Source organism: Condylura cristata, unplaced genomic scaffold (genome assembly GCF_000260355.1).
Source record: "Condylura cristata isolate star-nosed mole 26May11 unplaced genomic scaffold, ConCri1.0 scaffold00029, whole genome shotgun sequence".
NCBI lineage: Eukaryota > Metazoa > Chordata > Mammalia > Eulipotyphla > Talpidae > Condylura > Condylura cristata.
Genome location: NW_004567130.1, coordinates 1,440,692 through 1,461,675, shown reverse-complemented (window position 1 = coordinate 1,461,675; position 20,984 = coordinate 1,440,692). Strand labels below are relative to the sequence as shown.

Below are 20,984 nucleotides of genomic sequence, written 5' to 3'. Positions count from 1 at the left end.
CCTGGAGTGTTCCTCTAGGGAATGTGCACACAGTGTTTCCTCCTAGTTTTTAGGGGGCCCTGAACCCCAGAATGGACCTTGCTCTTGCTGTTCTGCCCAGCCATGCGGCACCGCCCTATGCTGTGGGAGCCCTGCAGGCTGGGCACCAGCTCTGCCGTCTCCAGGAACCTTCTTCCTCATGCCCACCAGGGTCTTTGGCCATGTCCTTAAGTCTGACTGGACCTCAGTTTCCTCATTGGGAAAGACAGTATTCCCACTTCCCAGGTGCTTGTGAATTGCTGGGAGCAGATGGTCATTAGACTCATGACGCTCCAAACCTGGCCCTCAGCCTGTGTTTACAACTAAAGTTTCATTGGCATGCAGCCATGCCCACTTTTTTGTGGCCTGTCGGTGGCTGTGTTGACCTGTCGGTGGCTGTGTTGACCTGTGGCTACTTGGGACAGAGATGGTCTGGCCCACAGAGCTGAAGTGTCTTTGCACCTGGCCCTTCTGTGTGCCAGGCCCCAGCTCTGAGCAGGGCCAGGCCCTCAGGCCCCTCTGGATAACTGGGGTGGGGTAGCAGCTCTCTAGCAGGAAGACAGAGGGGGGCGGTGCGTGGAGTGTGCTGAGGACTCATGGGCTAAGCAGTGAGCCCTGTGGTGGCTGGCCTAACGTGGTCACTCTGGGGTGCCCCAGGGACCTGAGGCTTTTTCTGTGTTCCCTGGGGACTTGGGGGTATGGACGACCCAGGGTCCCAGCTCCAGCTTTCCCCATGTGTCGAGGGAAATGAGATGGGGTCCTGTGGGCCTTGGTGGGGTCCGTGCATGTGACAGAAGATGGCACTGCCTCTGCTGTGCTGGCCCCAGAGGGGAGCTTGGCAGCCCAGGGCTGCAGTTGTCCCGCGAATAATGTGTCCTCTGTCCTCTGAGTGCAGCTGCTGTGGGGGTGGGGCAGCCCTTGGAGCCCCTCCCAGGGCCTCCCTCCTCTTCAGCAGCTGCTGGCTTGGCCCTGAGGCCAGGAGGCCGGCGGTGTGCTGTGGGCTAGGGTATGACTGAGCTGCTTGGGGCAGGACTGTGCCAGCCCATGCTTGTGGATAGAGGATTGTGGGCCAGACTCGGAGTGAGCACTGTACACACGAACTCATTCCAGCTTCCCGAGCCTGGGCGCAGATGGGCATGCGTGATCTGCCCGACGTCCATGTTGCTGGGGTGCAACATGGCAGGGTGGGTGTCTGGAGGCCAGGCCCGGGGTGCTCCCCCCCCCGTGCCTCCGCCACCCTGTGGGTGTTCAGTTGGTGGATGAGGCCCGCGGAGGCCTCCCTTGTTTAACATGTTTGAAGGCAAGTTTAAGCAGTAACCCTCAGTGAGGGGAAACAGGGTAAATTAAAAGCAGAAGGTGGAGAAGCCCCCTCACGCCCACTGGCTCCTGCAGCTCTCGGCCTCTTCCCGCTTCTCTGTGTGTCTGGTGTATTTGCCACCGAACTGGGTTTGCATGGCAGGTGACATTCTGCACGTGCTGGTTTGAACTGGGCCTTGTGAACAATGCTTCTCCAGCCATCTGCGGAGGCAGGGCTCGGGGCGGGGAGGGGCTGGGGGGGGGCCGGGACACGGGCGAGGCGAGCGGAGTAAGAGAGAGGCGTGTTATGGGGAAAGGGCAGAAGGAAGGTTTCTGACGAAGGGGGATGTTGGGAAAACTTTCCTGGGGGTGGACAGAAGACTCTGCTCTCGGGAGAGTGGACAACAGGCCGGGAAAGGCACCCAGGACAGGAAGAACAGTGAGGGCAAAGGCTGGGAGGTGGGCCTGGCCGCTGCAGAGCAGGAGAAGCCGCCAGCTGCAAACCAAAGCCACTTTGTGGTGCTGGTTGGAAGGGCCGCTGGGCTGACCCCGGGCCTGCGTTTTCTGTTACAGGACCGCAGCCTCACAGGCAAGCTGGAACCCGTGTCTCCTCCCAGCCCCCCACATGCCGACCCCGAGCTGGAGCTGGTGCCTCCACGGCTGTCCAAGGAGGAGCTGATCCAGAACATGGACCGTGTGGACCGTGAGATCACCATGGTGGAGCAGCAGATCTCCAAGCTGAAGAAAAAACAGGTACAGGCGGGGGCTGGCAGCTCTGGTCCTCCGTTCGTGGCTGACACAGCAGTAACAGTCGTGGTGGACTGTGTTGGGCAGTGCCCACTTTCTGGCTCGTTTTTATGCTCTCCATGTTTATTGGACAAGAGGGTTGTTTTACATGGTGCTATCCAATAGAACTGTCTGTAGTGATGGAACGTTCTAGATCTGTACTGTCCAGCATGGTAGCCACTATGGTTGTGACTGTTGAGATGGGAAACGTGCCTGGTGGAGCAGAAATTTTTAATCTGTTTAATTTGAGTCAAGTTAAATGTATGTGTGGCTTCGTCACTGGATGGTCCCAGAGTGGTGGTGAGGGTTTGGAGTTTCCTCTGGGCTGTCTAGGTTTGGCCCTGGTTTCCATCACCTCTTGGCCATGGGGCGTGAGCAGGGGCTTCTCTGCACCCACTTTCCTCTCCTAGGTTGTAGTGGATGTGTAGACAGACCTGGGGCCCCGGCCTGGACTCTCAGCGAGCTCCCATGACTAACCCTGGCTTTCCTCATCTGTAAAGTGGGTACAGACACGACAGCGTCTCCCTAGAGTGAGGCGGGAACAGGTCACACCCTCCCAAAGGAATTCTCATTGGAAAGGTCACAGCCAAAGGAAAAGTTAGTATAGAGATTGATGATTCTGTGTTATAATTTTACTTTAACCTTAATCGATACCTTGCCTTTCTCCAGCTTTTTGCCTGGTTCCCTCCTTGTCTCATGTAGGCCTCTGCTTAGATGCCCCCTCCAAACCCCCCCACCCCCCCGGAGCCCTTTTCCTATCACCTATCCCAGGGGCCTGCAAATCCAGCCAAGTGCAGCCCATTTTTGTAAATGTCAATTTTTTGCTCACAGCCCCGTTCATTTGTTTACACCTTGTCCTGGCTGCTTTTGTGATGTGGTGAGAATGTCAAAACCCAGCAGTCACGACAGAAGCAGCATGCGGCTGAGTCAACAGCAGGCCCCCCACTCCCCAGCAAGCTATGTCCTGTTCACTGCCTGTTGATGGCACCAGCGTCTGCCTTGATGCTCACCCTGCCCCGTCACTGGGGCACAGCGGGGTCCTGCCTCCTACCACTGTACCCCTGGCGGTGCCACACACAGGGGGCGCCTATGGAATGCGGTTGATGTCTCTACCCTGGTGGTATTCATTGCATCTGGGGAACAGGGTCATACCTGGTCTTCTCTGGATAAGGAAGTGTGGGGTCCCCAGGGTCAGGCTTTAAAACTCCCCAGTAGCTGCGCTAAGCAGAACGTGAGGCTGGGTGCAGGCTTCCCGGCAGCCAGTCTGGGCTGTGGGAGCTGGGTTCTGGAGGATGTTTGCGGTAGTGTGGGCACTGATTTCCAGCGGGCACTGGGCCCCCACTCACGTGGAGAGCTGGGGCTTGGGCTTGGCCCCCCAGCCGGGCAGGTCAGGAGGATTGACCAGCTGCCCTGGACCTGCGGACAGTAGGTGGGTGTCCCCTAGCAGGCTCTGGCATCCAAGTGAGGGCTGGGCCGTCAGAGTACCAGCCATTGTCCGGGCTGGGCTTGGGCGGCCTGAAGCTCGGGGTGACCCATCTCACGGTGGCTGTGGGAGTGAAGTGGCACAGAGTGGTCCTCCGTGATTAGAATTTTTAAAAAGTTCTATCTGGACATTTTTTGTGAATTGAAATGCACATGGTACCACCACTCGTGTTTAGGTGGGTGGCTGGCGGCATTGAGCACATCAGCAGTGTTACGCAGTAAGCCTTCTGCGAAGCTCCAAGTTGTTTCTTCATCCCCCTAAAAGGAGACTCCACACCCACCAACAGTCACCTGGCCTGATAGCCACCAGCCAGCCCTCCTTCACCCCTTTCTGGATGTTTCTATAACTGGCATCTTGCACTCTGTGGCTCCCATGTTGGGCTGCCCAGCTGCCCCATGCGGCATGTTGGAGGGTCCTGGTTGGGTCCTGCCACTCAGGGACATCTCTCCCAAGGAGGCATGTGGCGCTGCAGTCTGCACTGTCCAGCTGAGGTGCTCAACCACTACAGGCTGGGCTCCTGAGGATGAAGGTGCGGGACACGGCTGTGCTCTATACCGCTTTATGCTGAACTGCTCTATACCGCTTTATGCTGAACGATAGCCCGCCATCCGAACAGACCACCCTGTCCCATCACCCATGGGTGCTCACGTCGGGCGCCTCCAGCCTTTGCTGCTGTGACTGCTTGAGCAGCGGCCTGGCCCTCGGTCACGCAGTCTGACTTCTGAGAGCCGCCTGGCTGCTTTCCACACAGCCATGCAGGGGGCCTGATTTCTTCACAGCCTCCCCAGCTCCTGGCTGTCGTATGAAGTCGCTTCTCTGCATCCTACCGAGTTACCCAGCTGCCTGGTGAGAGCGCTCTTTTTGTGTATCCTTTCCTGATCCCACAAACAGCCCCTGAGAGGCTTTCTGAATTCGGAGAGGTTGAGTGACTTGCTCCAGAGCTGGTGAGCGGCAGGCATTCTTACTCAGGCTCTGGAATGCCTCCCCGAGGGCCACCTGCACCGACACCTGCACCGACCGGGTGCCGCCCACCCACCCTCTCTGGCTATGCTGCTTCCATTTCTTGGGCTTTCTTTGTTTAGCACTTCTGCCAGGGATCTTGACTGTTTGCCAGATGCTGGCTGCCCTCCCGGATACCACCAGCAGGGGGCGCTGCGGGGTGAGGGCAGCTCAGCTCAGGTGCCAGACCTTGTGCCAGCCCAAGCCTGCACTTGGGAGTGTTTGGCTCTCTCGCTTTGCCCTCCTCTTGGCTGCCTGTTGGGGTTCGCTCCATGGTCATTGGCAGGTGTGTGAACACTATGAGCAGAGGACAGTGTTTGAGCCTCATGGCCCTGTTAGGTTGCAAGGCTCCTGTGTGACCTCGAGCCAAGGGCTTGAGCTCTCTGGTCTTCGCTTTCCTGTTTTGCTGTGAAGCAGACAGTGGCAGGAAGGGATGGCCTTCATAGTGTTTGAGGAAAGAGGGTCCAGAGCGAAGACCAAGGGGCAGATGACGACGGCGAGGACATGGCATTGATGATGACGATGGTGATGAGCTGCTTGCTGAGGCATCTGTGTGGGCATCAGCACTCTGAATCCCCACACCAGCTCTAGAATAAAGACTTGAATTACCCCTGCCTTCCAGAAGAGGATAGCCCAGCTCAGAGAAGTTTAGAAGCTTCCTAAGGTTGCATAGCCAGCAAGTGGTGGGAGCAGGGCTCCATTCTGGACAGTTCCACCCCATAGGCCTCTGTGCTGGCCACGGCACTTGAGCTGTTGATGGTGCATGATGACAGCAGCTCTCGCTGGCCCCTGACTGAGCTATTTTTGCATTGGCTGGAGAACACAGTGATGGGCCCGTTTTGCAGATCAAGAAAATGAGGCACAGTGGGGCCCAGCTGCTGGTGTATGCTTTCCTCACTGATAGCGCGACAGGATTTGAACCTGAGAAGGCTGGCTGTAGGGTGTGGGGTGGGTTCTTCCCCTCGGGGCTGGGGCCTCTCCGGCGGGCTCGGAGTCCCCGGGGTGACTCAGAGGAAATGGTTAGCAGCCTGATTTCCTGTGTATGGTCACCAGCCCCGCTGCGTGGGGGCCGTCCCCAGGCCGTGGGGTGCTGCCTCCTAGATACCCCTTCCGCCTGCCAGTGCATTCACCACCGCACTGTCCTCCCTTCCCACAGCAACAGCTGGAGGAGGAGGCAGCCAAGCCGCCTGAGCCCGAGAAGCCCGTGTCCCCGCCGCCCATCGAGTCAAAGCATCGCAGCCTGGTGCAGATCATCTATGACGAGAACCGGGTATGCCCGTGCGCCCGCCCCACCCTGCGCCCCATGACCACAGGCCCGGCTGGTGAGAGGGAGGGGGAGGGGGTGTCGGGAGCCGTATCTTGGTATGGCTGCGGCCCTTGTGGGGCACCCCGTAGACTACAGCGTTGGTGGGGGTGCCGGTTGTGAGGGGTGGGGTCCTTTTAGGCACGTGTGTGGGGACACCTGCCATGTGCCTGTGGCATGGAAGTCCAGGTGACTCCATTAGTGTTCCAGGAACAGACAGGGATGATGCTGATAGCAGCTGAGTCTGCAAGAGCAGTCCTGGGGTTGTGGGTATGGTGGTTGTTCGCGTTTTTCACAAGGAGATACTGAAGACCAGAGAAGTGTAGTGACTTGTCCCAAGTCACAATGCGGGCAGCAGTGGAGCTGAAATTTGAGCCTGTGGGGGCCTCACACCCCAGGGTCTGACGCTAGAGCACTGGGGGTGTGTGCAGGACAGCTGTTGAGTGTCTGGGAATAGCTCCGGGTACTCAGAGCAGAATCTGTCCAGACCTGACCTCCAAAGACCCAAGGTACCCCCAAAGTGGAATCTGGTCTCTAATGGGGTGGTGAACTACTGGTCACCCCGGTCAGACTGCCTTCCGTGACTTAGAGTTGCCTCTACACACATCCAGAGCCTGGGGGTATCAAGTCCCTCCTTTATTTTACAGATGAAGAATCTGAGGTCTACACTGATGTGTGTGCACCTCCCTGCCTTTGACCCCACCCCACCCCCGCCTGACCTGGGCCCTGGGCCCCCCTTCCCAGCTGTCTCTGCTAGGGGATCTCCCCCTGTGGCTGGATCAGTGCTTGCAGTGTATGGGGGTAGAGGGTGTGTGGAGTCCAGGGGGCAGCTCTTGTCCTTGGGCCGGCCGGATGGCTGCCCTTCAGCCTGGGAGCATGTAGTTGGGGTGTCAGTGACTGTAGCTCCAGACAGGGAACTACAGACTGCAGGCGTGGCTGTCTCTACCTCTGGAAGCAGCAGTAGGTGTAAGGTGAGACTGACCCTGCAGGACCTGGGAACTGTGTGCTGAGCCAGCAAAGCTGGTCACGCGGCCACGGTCCGAACCACCACCCGACCCCGCTACCCACCCGGTAATATGAACAACAGACATAATGATAGGAGAGTGAAGCATGATTTAGCCAGAGGTCATGGGTTCATACTCCATTTCTTCCTATCTTGCTCTGTGACCTTGGGTAGTTTACTTAAACCTCTTTGTGAGTCATGTTTCTCACCTGTGCGTGGTGATAATTTTAGCATCTCTACACGCGGTGTGGGGATTAAGTGAGTTTTACTGCTGTGCCTTAGAAGAGTGCCTGGCGCTGAGTGTGGGCTAGTTGCTCTGTGCTCTGTGTCACAGTCTCAGTCACTATTGTTCTTTTCTTCTTGGAATTGTTTACATTTTGCACAGTTTTCATTTATTTCCCTCCACACCTGTGTGAAACAAGTACTATTATGGTCCGTATTTTATTCATTGAGAAATGGAGTCTCAGAGAGGGAAGGTGACCTACCTGAGGTGGTACAGCAAGTGAGCTTTGAGGTTTACACTCAGAGCCAGGGTTGAATTTTGCGTCAAGACTCCTGGATCCAAGAGCAAAAACTCAACTCAGACTGGGTGACGTGAAGGAGGGGCTCGCTGAATCTTGGAATGCAAGTTAATAGTGGCTGGCTTCAGGTAGGGGTGGATCCAGGTGCTTTTTAAAGGACGCTGCTTTGAGTACTTTGTTTCTCCATCTGTTTTCTTTTCACCAATGTTGTTTTCAGGCAGGGGTCCATGGAAAAGTGACTGCCAGCAGCTCTGGGCCCACTTCCTCCCTACTCCGAGTGCAGATAGGAAGTTCTTCCCAGGAGTCTCAGCAACGGCCCCGGCTGGCTTTCACGCTCCTCCTCTCCCTTCCTTTATTCAGCAGCTGTGTAGCTGCTGAACTTGGCCCCAGCCCACACACCCAATCACACCAGGTCACTGCACGTGGCACACTCTGGGTCCGAGACTTCTCTTATTGCCTCACCCACTTCTTGCATTTGCCTCCTCTCTCTGCCCACCCCTGGCCTCTGGCTTGGTGCAGGGCCTTTGCACTGGCTGGCCCTCTGCCTCATGCTCCTTTTCCCATTTGTCTCGTGCTTTCGCTGCTCCAGCTTTGGTTCAAAGTCCCCTTGTCAGCGAGGCTGTCTTGACATTGGTTCTGAAGCCCTGCAACGCTGGCTCCTGCCACTGCCTTTTTTTTCCCTCTTAACCTGTTCGCAATTCATCTTTTGTTTGTTGCGAATGGAAACTACTTGAGGGCAGGTGTCTTTGTCTCTTTTATCTCTGCTACACCCCCAGCACCTAGAACAGTGGCTACCTGGCGCAGGACAGGTGCCTGTGGATGTTTGCGTAATGCATAGAAGGAAGCCCGGGTGGGTGTGTGTGTGTGTGGGGGGGAGGAGCCCTCTTGGAAGAGTCCTCTACTGTGGGGTGAATGGACTGGCCTCAGGCCCACTGAGGGTTAGTGAGGGGCCTTCTGTCTTGGCTGAGCCTTGGACGAGAGACCAGGTGGGCACGGGCCCTTCAGCTGTCTTTGCCAAGTGCCGCTGGGATTTACCACCCCTTGGGAGATCAATAGGATTAAATTTTAATCCTTCTCTGCTGGTCCTTTTGCGAGTTGACTCTTGGGTCTATCTCTAAATGCCACACTGGCTGGAAAATGCAGCTTCCCCACTGGGCTGGGCTGCCCGGCTTTCTTGTGTGTTGGACCGAGGTTCATTATTTATTTGGGGTGCATCAGTGAGGGCCAACATACATGAGAGCAGGCTGCACAAGGCCGTGTCCCTGGAGCTGCCCAGGGCGGGCTGGCTGGCCAGGACACTGCGGCTGCAACTCCCCCCGGAGCTGACTCTGAAGGCTTCTTGGAAGCAGTGTGTGACCGGTCAGCCAGGAGCGAGGGGCTCGGAGCAGAGGCTCAGGTTGGCGTGTGGTCCTCAAAGGGAGCGTGAGGGGCTGGGGGGAGCTCACACCAGGAGTTTGAGTCAAACACTCAGTGCCAGTGAAGGACGCTCACGTGGGGACAGTGGGTGGCGCTGACTCTAGGGATGGGATGGGGTGGGCGGGGCGTCCCCAGGCAAACTCCCTGGAGAGGGGACTTGAGTCTCACTCCCTGGAGGGGGACTTGAATCAGGTGTGCAGAAACCAATGCTATTGGGGGAGTCCCAGTGGAGAGGAGGCTGCATTTATGGAGGAGGCCTCCGATTGCTGAGCCACGAGGAACTCCGAGAACAAGACTGAGGCCTAACTGAGGTCTTGCCCACCTGAGCGGGGCAGCGGCTAATGGCACCATCAGTAATGCCACGGCGGTGAAGCATTTGTAGAGCATGTTGGGGTCCAGGCACCCTCAGGCTTGTCAGTGGCGTGACCCGGACTTTCCAGGCATACTTGTGTCTGGCCATCCTAACAGCTCCAGCGGCCTGGGGGCCCCTCCACACCCGTGTTCCTCATGGACTGATGAGTTTGCTGGGGATGCCATTCTGCTGTTGCCCCGAGCCCTGGAGGCCTTAGGCTCTGTGTGCAGCTGAGGGCAGTGCTGTGGCTGGGTGTGGTCAGGAGGGAGGTGTGGGGGTGCCAGCTTCCCAGTGGAACTGCCCCTTCTCTGCGGGCAGAGGCTGAGCAGAGGCACAGCATAGCAGCGGCGGGGGGCTCTGTGCTGGGCTTCAGGCTGAGGTTGTGGGAGGAGGGACGTTGGGTAGAACACATGAGCTGGGCGTGGGCACACGCGTGCCGCTGCGATGGCCGGGCTTCCTGTTTGCCACTACACACGTGTCTTTGCGCACCACACAGGCACATGACTTATAGCAGCGTGCACACGTGTATATACGTGTCCGGCATGGCACATGTGGCCGCATGATGGTTCGTGCATGTGTCCGCCCGTGCGTGTGTGCGGTCAGTGTGTATGGGCACTCCATCTGCGTGCTCGGCGGGAGGGCCCGTGGTGTGCCTGCACAGCGTGCAATTCTTTGTGTGTGTTTTACCTACTCCACGGGGTGCGTGCGTGCCTGTGCGTGCACCCGTGTTTATATGTCCTCACACGTGTGTGTCTGCGCGCTTGCAGTCATGTGTGTGTACACATACGTGTGCCTCTATAGACCTTATCCTGCGAGTCACAGGATGTGTCCACCCCCTGACCCCCGTGCAGGGGACCGGGGTCCACCTCGCCTGGCGCTGCCCCGTGGTGTTCTGGCCATGTAGTTCCTGGGGTCCCTTGCAGGGGTGGGAGCTGCCATCTATTGAATAGGACTCCTGGGCGACCCCCTTTGCTCCTGCGCAACTGCTGGGAGCTTGATGCTCTGGGTGAGTGACCTCCCTTCCAGACAAGTGGGATGGCTTGCCCGGGGTCTGTGGAGAGGCCACCCCCAGATGAGGGCCCCCTGATATGTGTCAGGAAAGACCTGGCTGTGTGAGGGAGGGGCCTAATAGCTGGAGCCTCTTTACCTCCCTAGATGGGATCCCCTGCTCTCAGCCCCTGCAGCTGGAGCTGAGAATTTGGAGCGTGAGACGGATGTGGGGTAAAGGGTGATGGCGCGAGGTGGAGGAGCTGTCAGGGAACACGGGTTGATGCGGTGCCCTGGTTCAGGGCCTGCGTGTCCTGGCCTTCCCCGGTCTCGAATTGCCTGCTTGGTGTGACAGGGGCTGTCACACCTGTGACATGCCTTCACAGGCCTGGTGGGGGAACCCCTTGGCTTCTGTGCTGGCCGGTCACCCCCACCCACACCCCAGGTTCAGCTCCTAAGCCCTGAGTGGGCTTCCTCCTGTGTGAGTGGGGCTGACACGAGAACTTTCCGTGTAAGCTTCTCGTAGGAACCCCGACCCAGCACCGGGCCTGGCGTGGGGGCCGCTGTCATTGTGAGTGATGACAGTGACGGTAGCTTCCTGCACCTGCTGTGTGCTAGATCCCGAGTGAGGACTGTGAGGGGTGGCGGTCCATAGAGTCCTCATAAGAGCGTGTGTGAGGTACTGCTGTGACCTCCCACCCCCCTTCTAGAAAAGGAGGAGGCGGCTCAGGGAGGTGAAGGGCTTCCCATGTTCGTAAGTGGATTTGGACCCTGCCGGCCACGAAGCTGTGATCTTGGTCCCCACCCTCTGCCTTCTTGCCGCACCTCTGTGATTCTCACACCTTCTCCTGGGTAAACCCTGGGCCTTTTGGAGGTTGACTTGTGTCTTAAAAATCTCCCAGTTGCTCAGGGCTTAGGAGTTGAACCTGGGGTGACCGGCCAGCACAGGAGCTGAGGGGTTCCCCCACCAGGTAGGTCTGTGAAGGCATGCTGGCTGCTCTGGGTGCACCCCCTTGCCGGGGCTCCTCCCTGCTCTCTTCTCGAGGGCCTGTAGGGGACCCCGGTGTTCCTGAGATAGTGAGGATGTGGTTGAATGTGGCTGCAGCTTCTGGAGCCCCCATTGTGGCCCCAGGCCCAGCCGTGGAAGGCGGAGGTTTCCAGTGACTGCCACTCTTCTGTTCTGCGTCAACCTTTATCTAGATGGGCAGCTGCTGCCGACCCCTACATGGTCGTGAATGTGTGCAAACCCCTATGTGCCCCTCAAAATCAAAGTTAGGTAGCCCTTCTGTTACCTTCTTAGGGCAACTTGTGTTCCACTTTATACCGCCCCTACACATCACGTGGTCCTTGTCTACCTGAGCATGCCCACCTGCCACCCTGACCTTGACCAGCCTGAACCCTGGACTGGGTTCATGTCAGGCAGTGACCAGGTCTTACTTAGTCTGTGTCTTGACCCTGTGTTTAGTACAGATGGGGTGCTCAGGAAGCCGGAGGACCCTCCTGTCCTTCCACCTTCTACCCAGTCCTCACTTGACCTGGCTCCATCGGCAGTACTGTAGGGCTGACGCTCACCTGCTTCCAGGTGTGGTTGGGGTGAGGGGGCTTTGTGGCGACCGTCGGGCAGCCCCTGCCCCATGCCAATCCCAAGCGTGGGGAGGTTCCAGATGGGACCCACCCCTTGTCTTCCTCTCTGTCAGAGCCCAGAGGCCCACAGGTGGTGGTATCCTTCCTCCTCCTGTCATCCTCCTGGGGCTCCGTTTGATCAGCCCGATGGGGCCAGGCCTTGCATTGCCCACACCGTGCTCGTGTGTGGTTTCGGGACTCGGGCGTGCGCTCTCTACTGGCTCTAGTGGGCGCTCAGTAAAGTGGCCACACTGATTGTCCCCCACAGTTGTCTGGCCCCCAGTCACACTCTGAAGCTGCTGTCTTGGGGTTCTGGCTTGGCAGAGGGGCCAGAGCATGGCTCTGTTCTGGCGTCCAGGACTCTAGGCCAAGCTCGTGCTGGGGGCTGGAGCCCACCTGCATCCCTACTCTGTTACCAGGGGAGAAGGGTTGGCACACACTGGGCGCCCCTTCTCCCTGATGTCAGGAACTTGGACTTAAGTGCTATGGTCAGCCATGTTGCCCAGGACTCTGGGCCACTCCCTTTTAGAGGATCTGGATTTGGGGGTGCCTGGGGGATGGTTTTGCTCGGATGGTGATGACCAGCCTGGCCTGTCTTCCGAGACCACCTCAGACAGACTGGGCTCCCTGAGTTCTGCCAAGTCAAGACCCTCACTTGCCCTGGCTCCCAGTGGACACCCCACTTTGATCCCATTCCGTCTGAATTCGACACAGCCACCTGCCTGGCTGTCTCTCTGAGGTCCCGGGGTCCCAGGCCAGGGGCTGGGTGGGCCTGCCAAAGCATGACATGTGTCTTCAGGGTCCCAGGGTCCAGCCTGCTGACTTGGCGGCCACTGCGCTCTCTCTGCCACATGTCCCTGTGTTCCTAATAAGTCTTGGGCTGAAAGTGGGGCGGAGGCGGGTTGGGGGGGGGTGCGTGCTCAGAAATAGTCACATGATTGTGAAACACAGGAATCCTAGAAAGGGAATCTCGGAGCCTCTCTCTGGACCTCCTCCTGCACGCCCCCCCTCCGCCCCCAGCTGGCAGCACTGGCTCTGAGGTCACCGTGGACACCCTGCCAGCCTCCAAGGGAAGGACGGCCTCTCAGGCCTGGCAGTGCCGGCCCGGCTGGCAGGGAGCGGGCTCTGGGAAGCGGGGCCTGGGGGCGTGGGTGGCAGGGAGCCACCGAGAACACGGTGCGCTTGTTAGAATCGAAACTTGGCGGGCTTGCCAGGGACGCTGCGGGCGGACGGAGGCCTCTTCTCTATGTCTGTTTCAAGCCTGGGGAGGACTCGTGGGGGACCCAACCCCCCCCACCCCCCCACTGTCGATTGGCTTGCAGGGTTGGGCAGCTGCCCGCTGTTCCGGGAGGCCTCTATTTATAATCTGTCCTCTGTGTGTGTGTGTGTGTGTGTGTGTGTGTTAATTCCTCCTCTTCTTGTTACCCTGCAGAAGAAGGCCGAAGCTGCACATCGGATTCTGGAAGGTCTGGGGCCTCAAGTGGAGCTGGTGAGCTAGGGCCCGCGTGGGGGTGGTGGGGAGGTGGGCCGGGCTCAGGTGGATGTGGAGGAAGGCCTCAGAGGAAGTCCTCAGTGTCGAGTGCTGCCAGGGCGGCAGGAAATCCACTCCCTGATAAGAGGACTGGCAGATACTAGCAGTGGGTGGGCTGAGAGTGGGGGCGGGGGCAGCGCTGGCACCTCTGCTACTTTTTGGTGCCCAGCCGGCCAGGCTGCAAGAAGATGGGCAGATTGGAGGCCAGCCCGCTCGGCCTAACTTCCCCGGAAGCCCGTCCTGCGGGCCAGGCGGCCACGGCTCTGCCTGGATCGGGCCTGGGGGCCTGTGGGGCCTGGGCAGGCGACCCGGCTGTGCTTCTGCCGCTCGCGGTGGGCATAGCTTGCGGTGGGCATCGCGCCTGTGCCTCTGGGCGGCGGTGAAGATCAACCGTGCTCCTTGTTGCAAAACGCTGAGCAGTGCCTGATGTCGTAAGTGCCTGTGCCAGTGGTGTGCTTACGGCTCTGCCGTCGCCGGGGTGGTCGCGGACGGGAGGGACCTCCTCGCTCGGGCTTGCTCATCACCTGTGTCACCGGAGATGGGACACAGACGCCAGCAGGAGACCCTCGCTGGGGGTTTGGAGCCCTGGCCTGGGGGTGGGGCGAGAGTGAAGCTTCGGTTCCAGGAGAACTGGCCAGAGTCTCCCCTCCAGTTGCCTTTGGGGACCAGTGGGTGTTCCGCTGCGTCCTGGGGGCCAGCGTGAGAGGCCACTGCCCACCGGATCTGCGGAGAGGGGGCGGGGCTGAACTGCAGGGCTGAGCTGCTGGGCTACACCCTGGGGGTTGGGATGGGCTCGCAGCCCCTTCTGAAGCTCGCTGTCCCAGGAGTGCTGCGTGGCCTTGGGAGAGGGGCCACCCAGGGCCGGCGCTCTCCTCTGGTCAAAGGGGAGGCTCCAGCCCCTACCCCGGTTCTCCGTGAGGGTTCTCTGATGCGACACCCGCTTCCTTGAGCGCATGGCCTGGCCTTTGTGAGGGCTTTTCTGCGGGTTGCTGAGTTTTCAGCAGTGACAGCTGCCCCCAGCCTAGGGTCCACCTGCCCAGGCCCCAGGTCCTCTCTGTGGCTGTGCACCATGTGGGTGCCCAGGGCAGGGGCCAGCTCCCGGGAACCTTGCCTGGCTCTCCTCTCTGGACCTCCCAGGTTGGGGATGGGGCTTCCAGCCTGGCGTCTTGCTATCCTATTGGGCGTTTTTCTGAGAAATCTGCAGCAGCCGCCTTTTTTTTTTTTTTTTTTCTCCCTCATTTCAGCAGCTTTATTGAGATGTAATTCACACCATACAATCCAGCCATTTAAGGCACACGATTCAATGGTGCTGTGTGTTCACAGATGGGCCACAATCAATTTTATAGCATTTTTCCCTGACAAAGCTCTCTGTACCCTTAACTATCACCCCCTTATCTCCTCCCGCCTCACCCCCGCGCGCCCCCAGCCCCCGTCTGTGTCCTGTGTCTATGGGCTGCTGTTTGGTCGTGTCCTGTGAAGTGCTCCGCCCTTGTCCTGGCTCTGGCCACTCTCATTCAGGCTCAGGCTTGCCCATGCAGGGCAGGACTCCGGGCGGCCTCTCACACCTCGAGGGACGCCAGGTGATTTTGCCTTTTTAAATAAAGTACCCTGGTGGCCCCCTGAGCGGATGCTGTTACCTGGGTTGCTTGGCGTCGGCTCCCGAGGACGGCCAGGCAGCGCCCCCAAGTCGCTTCTCCATGCGACACTCCCAGCAGTAAGTGGCAGCTGCCTCAGTTTCCCCTTCTCTCCAAACGGGGGTGGCAGAATGGGAGGCCATGCCTGACCATTTCCTTCCCCTTCCTGACTCCGTCCCTGGGGCTGCATTCTGGGTGATTCTGAGTCCAGCCTCTGAGGCTACAGGCCAGGGCAGTGTCGCGGGGCAGCGGGCGGGGGTCTGCCAGGCTCATAAACTCGGAAACCTGAGAGTCAAGTGATTTTTTTTCCTGGTTCGTGGCGGGGGGAGTGGTTGTCCCCTGCTGGCAGTCCACCAGGTGCCGGCTTCCTTGGGCTGGTGGCACAGGAGGCTGAGAACCAGGCACTGGGGTGACATTCGGGGGGACTCACAGCGACAGGGGCACCAGTGTTGGGCCTCATGTTCCTGGTGAAACTCAGAGGGTCCTGCCTTGCCTAAAGCTGAGGGGGGTGCTGAGCCCGCAGAGTGCGACCACCCACTCCTGCCCTCTCTTTTGGTCACTATAAGGCCAGAGGGGCCTTCCAGGAACACCTGTGAGAGCTCCGGGCAGGAGGACGCCCCGTCCCCCTGCCTCCCTGGGGACCTGTGTCCCCTGGAGTCTCTCCCCTCTGCAGCCACGAGGGGTGGGAGGGCTGCCCTGTTGACTTCTCTGGGGGGAGGCCTGGGCACTGGAAGGAAGAAAGCGGAGCAGCGAGAGTGTCCTCGGCACGGCTGGCCCTGGACACCCGTCTGGGCTGGCGGAGGCTGGTGGGAGGGCGTGGGCGGGCGTGGGGGCGGGAGGAGGGCCAGGCCTGTGGGCAGCCGCAGCCCCGCTCCTGTCCCTGCTGCTCGAGTCGTTGGCTTCCTTCCTGTTCGGAGGTGTTATTTTAAGAATGGTGTCACCAAGGCTGAGGCCGTGGCTGACACTTCATTTGCTGCCAGCTCGGGCCACCTGGGGCAGCGTGTTCTCCTCGGCAGCCCCACGTTAGGCCTTCAGGGGCTCCCCTTCCTTCCCTGTCCCCGTGCTGCCACGCTGCCTCTGTCTAGTGCATCCCCTGCGGTGCTGTCTGCCTGGTGAGGGTTTGCACCCTACTTTGGGTGAGAAATGGGCTGGGGAGCTGAGCTGGGCCCACAGCTGCCAGGCTGCTCCCTTTGCTTCCCGGGCCTCAGTTTACCTTGGAGCGCTCCCTGTGTGCCTGCTTAGGGGGCAGCAGACCCTACAGCATCGTCGTGCTTCTGGGCTCTCCCTTACAGACCTGAAGAGGCCTCCTGGGCAGGCAGGTCGCTCCACGCCTGTCTCACCTGGCTGCGCATCTGGGGCTCAAGTGCTGGCTGGGAGCCCTCTGCCTGCCCAGAAACCCGTGTCCCCTTTCAGGGCCGCCCCATCCTGCAGACACAGAAGCCTCTCTGCCTGAAGCCCCAGCGGCCTCCTGAGCTTGTGGACACCTGGCTACTTGCCATTTTTACACCCCGAATTAGGCAAACCAGTCCCCACGCCTGGCACGTTCCCGCTGCTTGGGAGCACTGCAAGGAGGCGGGCGCTGGGCTGAGGCCTTGGCCCGCAAGGTGGGCACCATCCTTAGGCCAGGGTGTCTGTTCTGGGAACTGGGCCTGGAGGCCACTCCATGGCCTGTTTTATTGGCACACAGGGAACTCCAGGGTCCTCTGTGAGTGCGGCGTCCAGGGGCCCCTCCCTGTGCCGCTGCTGCTCAGCAGGGTGCTCCCGGCCTTGGGCCTTGCCTGCTGGACATTCCTGTGACTAAGGGCCGTGTGTTGACTTCCTCCCCTCCCAGTCAGACACGGAGCTGGGGCTCCCCCACGTTTCAGGCTCTCCTGGTGTGGGCAGAGAGGGCCTGTGCCACCTGTGGGTCACTTCCCATCCCCAGGAAAGTAGCTGGGCTCACCCTCTGGAATTGCTTGAGCCCCAGGGGAATGGTTAGAAGGGAACACCGGGAGAGGGTTGACACTATCCTGAGTCACCCTTGGGTCCCAACCACACAGGGAGCAGAGGCACAGGGGTCAGTCGGCCTATCCTGGGACAGGGCAGCTTGGGCCTGTGACCCTGCTGCTTATGGCCGGCCCCACTGGCTGGGAATATCAAGATGTTTGTGGGTGTTAGGAGACATCTCTACGCCCAGGGAGAAGTTGCAGAGGGAGCCTGAGACCCTCCTCCCCTGGCCCTGGGCTTGAGCTTCAGGATTCCGGTCTCCATCCTGCTAGCCTGCGCGGCCCTCCCACCGCACTGGCCTTGGTTCTCCCACCGCCATCACCATGGCTGCCTGGGCGCTCCTGCTGCAAGGGAGGGGGGAGGGGAGGGGCATAAGGGAGGCATGGGGGGTTGGGGGGGGGTGCCTGACCACACATTAAAGTCTACCTGCGAGCTGGAGTATAGGGACAGGATTCTAGCTCTGTCTCATCTCCTGCCAGCTGTGGGCAGGTGTGCTCACCTTGCGGGGACCTGGCTCTCCTGCTGTGAGGGACGATGGTGTCAGTTAGCACTGCTGTGTAACAGGGCGGCAGCTGCCCACGAAGTCAGCGTTGCTCATTTCCGGGAGCTGAACACGTCAAACATTTCTGTGGATCTGGGCTCAGCTTGCCGCCGTCATGGTCGGGCCCCACTGGCCTTTCACCGCAGCCGGGCCTGCCCTCTAGATGGGCAGGCGCACAGGAGGGGACCGGGGAGCAGGTGTGCACACCCCACCGCCGCTTGCATTAGGTCTGCAGCCGGCCCGTCGGCCGCGGGTGCAGGTGGCTGCGGGGAGGCCTGGGCAGGGGGTGCCGTCCACGTGGGCACCACCTGGTGGCACAGAACCCTCTGGGCGTTCCATCTGCCCGGAGCGCTGGGAGCCCGGACTCAGGGGAGCTTTACTGCAGCTGCTTCCAGCGTGGGCCTGGGGCCCAGGCACACCAGCTGTCCCAGAGACTCAGTCAGACAAGTGAGGGGCTGGCTGGACCAGGAAACAAGTCTGGCTGCGTCCTTGCGCCCAGGCCTGCGCTGCCCTGGGAGGAGGGGACAGGCCACTGAGGTGCAGGCACACTTCGGAGCCTGTCCAGTTGCTGGAGGGCAGTTCACCCTCTTTGCACTGCTGCTGGTGCTTGTGTGGGGGCGAGTCTTTGTCTTCCATCCTGCGCCCAGCACGGGCTTCTGGCCACCCTACTGCTGTCTGGGATGGTGAAGGTGCCGTCTCCTGGGGGACTCAGCATCTTTAGGAGGGTCTGGGGTCACAGACCCCTGCGCCTCTCTTGTGCTGCCATTCCCAGAACCCCACCTCCTCCCCCCTTCCCGCCACCATTTGGCTTCTGGTCTCTGCCGGTCAGCAGGGGTGGTTTAGACACAGAAGGTCAGCAATTCTCCCAGCTCATGGCCATTGCTGATCTCAGCTCCCAGAGCACTCGGGCTGGCACTGCCAGGTGCCCTGCAAAGCAGCCACTGCGACCTTGGGGGGATGATGAAGCTGTGCTGGAGGGCGACAGCCCATTCCTGGCTGGGCCGCAGGCTGGTCCCCATGATCTGCTTCCTGTCTGCGGTGGCTACTCTCACCCCAGCAGTCCAGGGCCCGGGGCACCTGCGACCCAGATGGCCCAGCGCTGGAGCTTGGCCTCTGGGCGCTGCTGCAGGGCCCTGACCAGCCTGGTGGCTCCTGCTGCCCACAGTGAAGCCCTACCTGACATGCCTCCCTCTCTCCACAGCCGCTGTACAACCAGCCTTCTGACACCAGGCAGTATCATGAGAACATCAAAATGTGAGTGCATGGGAGTGGGGGCCTGATGCTCGGGCCTCAGGGATCTGGGCGGGGATGTGGGGGGGTCCTGGTCCCCATCACGGTTCCCACTGGGTCTTCCAGCCCCAGGCGCTGGGAGTGGGGGCAGAAAGGGGACAGTCAGGCAGGAGTTCTGGCCCAGGTCAGGCCTAGGGTGGCATCCAAGCTGCTCTGGGAAGGGTAGGGGAACAGACCTAGGGGTGAGGAGGGCTGGGGAGCTGGCCGTGATGGGGTTGAGGGGAGTCTGCATCTTGTTTGAGGGAGGAAGCTGTGCCTGGTGGAAAAGAGGGGCTCAGGAAGTGGGGAGGGAGGTGGTCACTGCTCTGGGGCCAGCAGGGGCCCTTTGCTTTGCTCTGATGCAGCAAGTGTAGAAGTGTCCTGGGGTCTGAATAGAGGGGTCTGTCTGTGGCACAGCCCCCAGTGGAGCTGCTGGGAGCACTAGTTCAGAGCTGGAGTTCCCCGAGTGCCAGTGTGATGTATCCAGTCATGGGAATTTTATCCAAATGAATGCTAGGAGTGAAAAAATATCCCTTAAGTGAAGAACATATTTTTATGGTGTCCGAACTGGTATTGCAGGGGCACCAGGGCTGTGCTGAGGTTGGAGCCTTCTGCCTCCAAGTGGGAGCAAAGCATCAGAGGTGTGACTACTGGAAGGTGACTGCCTTTTTCTTGGGATGCATTAATAGAAGTATGATCTCTTTGTTCGAGGAGGAGATATCACCTCATGTTGTTATGCAAGAACCCAAAATGTTAGAGGGGGTTGCAGCCCTTGATCATTGAAGAACATCGCGGAATCACGGCCTTTGAACTATCCAAGGTCTGTCATTGTGCAAGTGAACGCACAGGTGTTCAGATGTGACCTCGGTGCTTTGCTGGTCCACTGGGCAGACCAGCCTGTTCTGATGGTCTGAGCGCCCCTAGGGGTGTTGTGGGTATTCAGGCAGCTCCCCATCCCTGGAAGCATGCAAGCCTGATGGTTTTGAAGCGTCGCCGGTGCTGGATTAGTTGACAAGGAGGCCTCTTACAGCATAATTTCTGGATCTGCCTGGGCTCTAGTGATCAGCTGGGCCCCACTCCTGTAGTCCAGTGATGGAAGGAGAAACCTCCTGCTGACAGTGAGGCTCCTGGCCCAGTTGGGCTCAAAAGCGCCTGCGAGGGTGCATCACCTGGGACCATGAAGTATCCTGAGGGGGCTGGCGAGTGCTGTGATTCCACATCCAGTGCAGCTTGGCCTGTGCTGCCTGGCCTGGTGGCAAGTTCACCACCCAGGTAGCAAATCAAGAGGGCCTGATTCAACGAGCTGTCCTTTCCGCAGCTTCCTGGGGGCTGCTGCTGGGGAGAGTCTCCAGTGGAAGGCGAGTGGGTCAGGGGGCCTCAGAGGTTGTGTGGGTGGGGGGTATTCTGGTCTGAGAGGGGTACTAGGAGCATTCACTCACCCATTCATTCATGCTTTCAGTCATTCATACATTCACTCATTAATTCACTCGTTCATGGATTCACTCACACATTCATTCATGCTCTCACTCATTTACTCACCCTGCACACCATTTATCAAGCACCTTCAGTGTGTCAAGCCCTTTTCTTAGGGGATTCCTAAGAGGAATTCCTAAGCCCTCTTCCTGGGGATTCTAGTCTGAACAAAACAAGGACCCACACCCTCATAGGTTTTGTCTAATGGTGGAGACAGAAAATGAGGGTGCCTAATAAGCAAGGAAATAGAAAGTGCTGCAGCCACAGTCACCTAAACACTCTACATGCCTGGTAGTATTTTTCCTTTTGATGGATCAGTTTTTGATAGCAGTATGATTATTGGTGTTATCACCAAAAATAATTGATTTTTAAGCTGAATAAGGTAGTTGATTCCAGGTGGTAAAAATAGTAGGATCCAAACCGAAAAGTGAGAAAAGTGCCCGCACCGTGTTCACCTGCAGTCATCGCTCATTCGAGTCTTGGGGGCTCTCGTGGTGGCCGCGCCCTGACCTCACAGAGCGGCCCTGGCCTTCTGGGCACACTGAGCAGGAGGACGCTCAGGGGAGGCGTCCTGACTCTCAGTCACAGGCAGACTTGTTCTGCTGGAAGCAGAGATGAGTAGTTGAAGGATTCTTACCTGACCAGGGGGCAGTTTTTTTTTTTAATTTATTTTTTTATTTTATAACAGTTTATTTTTACATTATTTTGTACATTATTTTTTTCCATCTCAATTGTAATCCCCGCGGGTTTCCCATCACCATGT

General features: G+C 59.0%; 1 protein-coding gene across 1 annotated transcript in view; it reads left to right on the top strand.

The window, feature by feature from the left end:
- Positions 1-20,984, top strand: part of NCOR2 (nuclear receptor corepressor 2) — a 170,433-nt gene that overhangs the window by 62,641 nt on the left and 86,808 nt on the right. The window contains exons 6-10 of the mRNA XM_012730934.1: positions 1,888-2,067; positions 5,739-5,852; positions 13,220-13,276; positions 18,681-18,733; positions 19,328-19,405. Coding sequence (XP_012586388.1) covers positions 1,888-2,067; positions 5,739-5,852; positions 13,220-13,276; positions 18,681-18,733; positions 19,328-19,405 — 482 coding nt within the window. The remainder of the gene's footprint in view (positions 1-1,887; positions 2,068-5,738; positions 5,853-13,219; positions 13,277-18,680; positions 18,734-19,327; positions 19,406-20,984) is intronic.